This window comes from Hordeum vulgare, chromosome 7H (assembly GCF_904849725.1).
Source record: "Hordeum vulgare subsp. vulgare chromosome 7H, MorexV3_pseudomolecules_assembly, whole genome shotgun sequence".
Taxonomy (NCBI): Eukaryota; Viridiplantae; Streptophyta; class Magnoliopsida; order Poales; family Poaceae; genus Hordeum; species Hordeum vulgare.
Window position 1 is genome coordinate 584249690 of NC_058524.1, and position 1044 is coordinate 584250733.

Consider the following 1044-nt stretch of genomic DNA (forward strand, 5'->3'; position numbering starts at 1 on the left):
ATGGCCATTCGAGTGATGCTCCTTGCAGGAGCTATCCTGGCCCTTGCATGCTCGCATGGCGCCACCGCCTCCGACCCTAGCCTTCTCCAGGACTTCTGTGTCGCCGACAAGATGTCTCCAGGTACAACATGCGCACTGCAATATAAGCTCCATGTAATCTAGTTGAGCAATCACTCACATCTGTTATCTTAACTATATGAATGAATGAATGCATCCACCCACAGTGCGTGTCAACGGACTGGCTTGCAAGGACGCGAAAGAAGTCACCGCCGAGGACTTCTACTTCTCTGGCCTCCATGTGGCCGGGAACACGACCAACAAGCAGGGCTCTGCGGTGACCGCCGTCAACGTCGCGCAGATCGGTGGGCTGAACACTATGGGTGTCTCCCTCGTCCGCATCGACTACGCGCCGTTTGGCCTCAACCCTCCCCACACTCATCCCCGTTCTACTGAGATTCTGACCGTGCTAGAGGGCTGCCTGCACGTCGGGTTTGTGACGTCCAACCCCGAGAACAAACACTTTGAGAAGGTTCTTAACAAGGGAGATGTGTTCGTGTTTCCGAAGGGCCTGGTCCATTACCAGTACAATAATGGCACGACCCATGCAGTGGTTATTGCGGCGTTGAGCAGCCAGAACCCTGGAGTGATCACGATAGCCAACGCGGTGTTTGGAGCGGAGCCTTCCATCCCGGCTGGTATTACTACCAAGGCCTTCCAGGTGGAGAAGAGCACGGTGGATTGGATCCAAGCACAATTCTAAGTTTGTGTTTCCACGAGTACGTTTGTTTGTTTGTCAGAGTCCATCAGTACTATTTTGTGTGTTATATTCATATATGGAGTGCATTACTTTTAATGGGTGTATATTTTTTTTCCTTTGTAATTTTGATGTGCTGTGACTTGTGAGACACGCCTCTATTTTTATTCCAAATGTAAATTGTTTTATCTTGTGTAATGTTGATGTGTTGTGGGACGCATCCCTATTTGTTTTCCGAAGGTAAATTGTTGTCTTTCTATGTAATGTTGACCGTGAGGAGCCGCAGACAG

The 1044-nt window shown here is 49.7% G+C and overlaps 1 protein-coding gene across 1 annotated transcript; it reads left to right on the forward strand.

Annotated features, from left to right (window-relative positions):
• LOC123412769 (putative germin-like protein 2-2) lies at positions 1-760 on the forward strand. The gene is made up of 2 exons (XM_045105704.1): positions 1-121; positions 225-760. The coding sequence occupies exons 1-2, from the start codon at positions 1-3 to the stop codon at positions 758-760; spliced, it is 657 nt and encodes a 218-aa protein (XP_044961639.1).
• The last annotated feature ends 284 nt before the right edge of the window (positions 761-1044 follow it).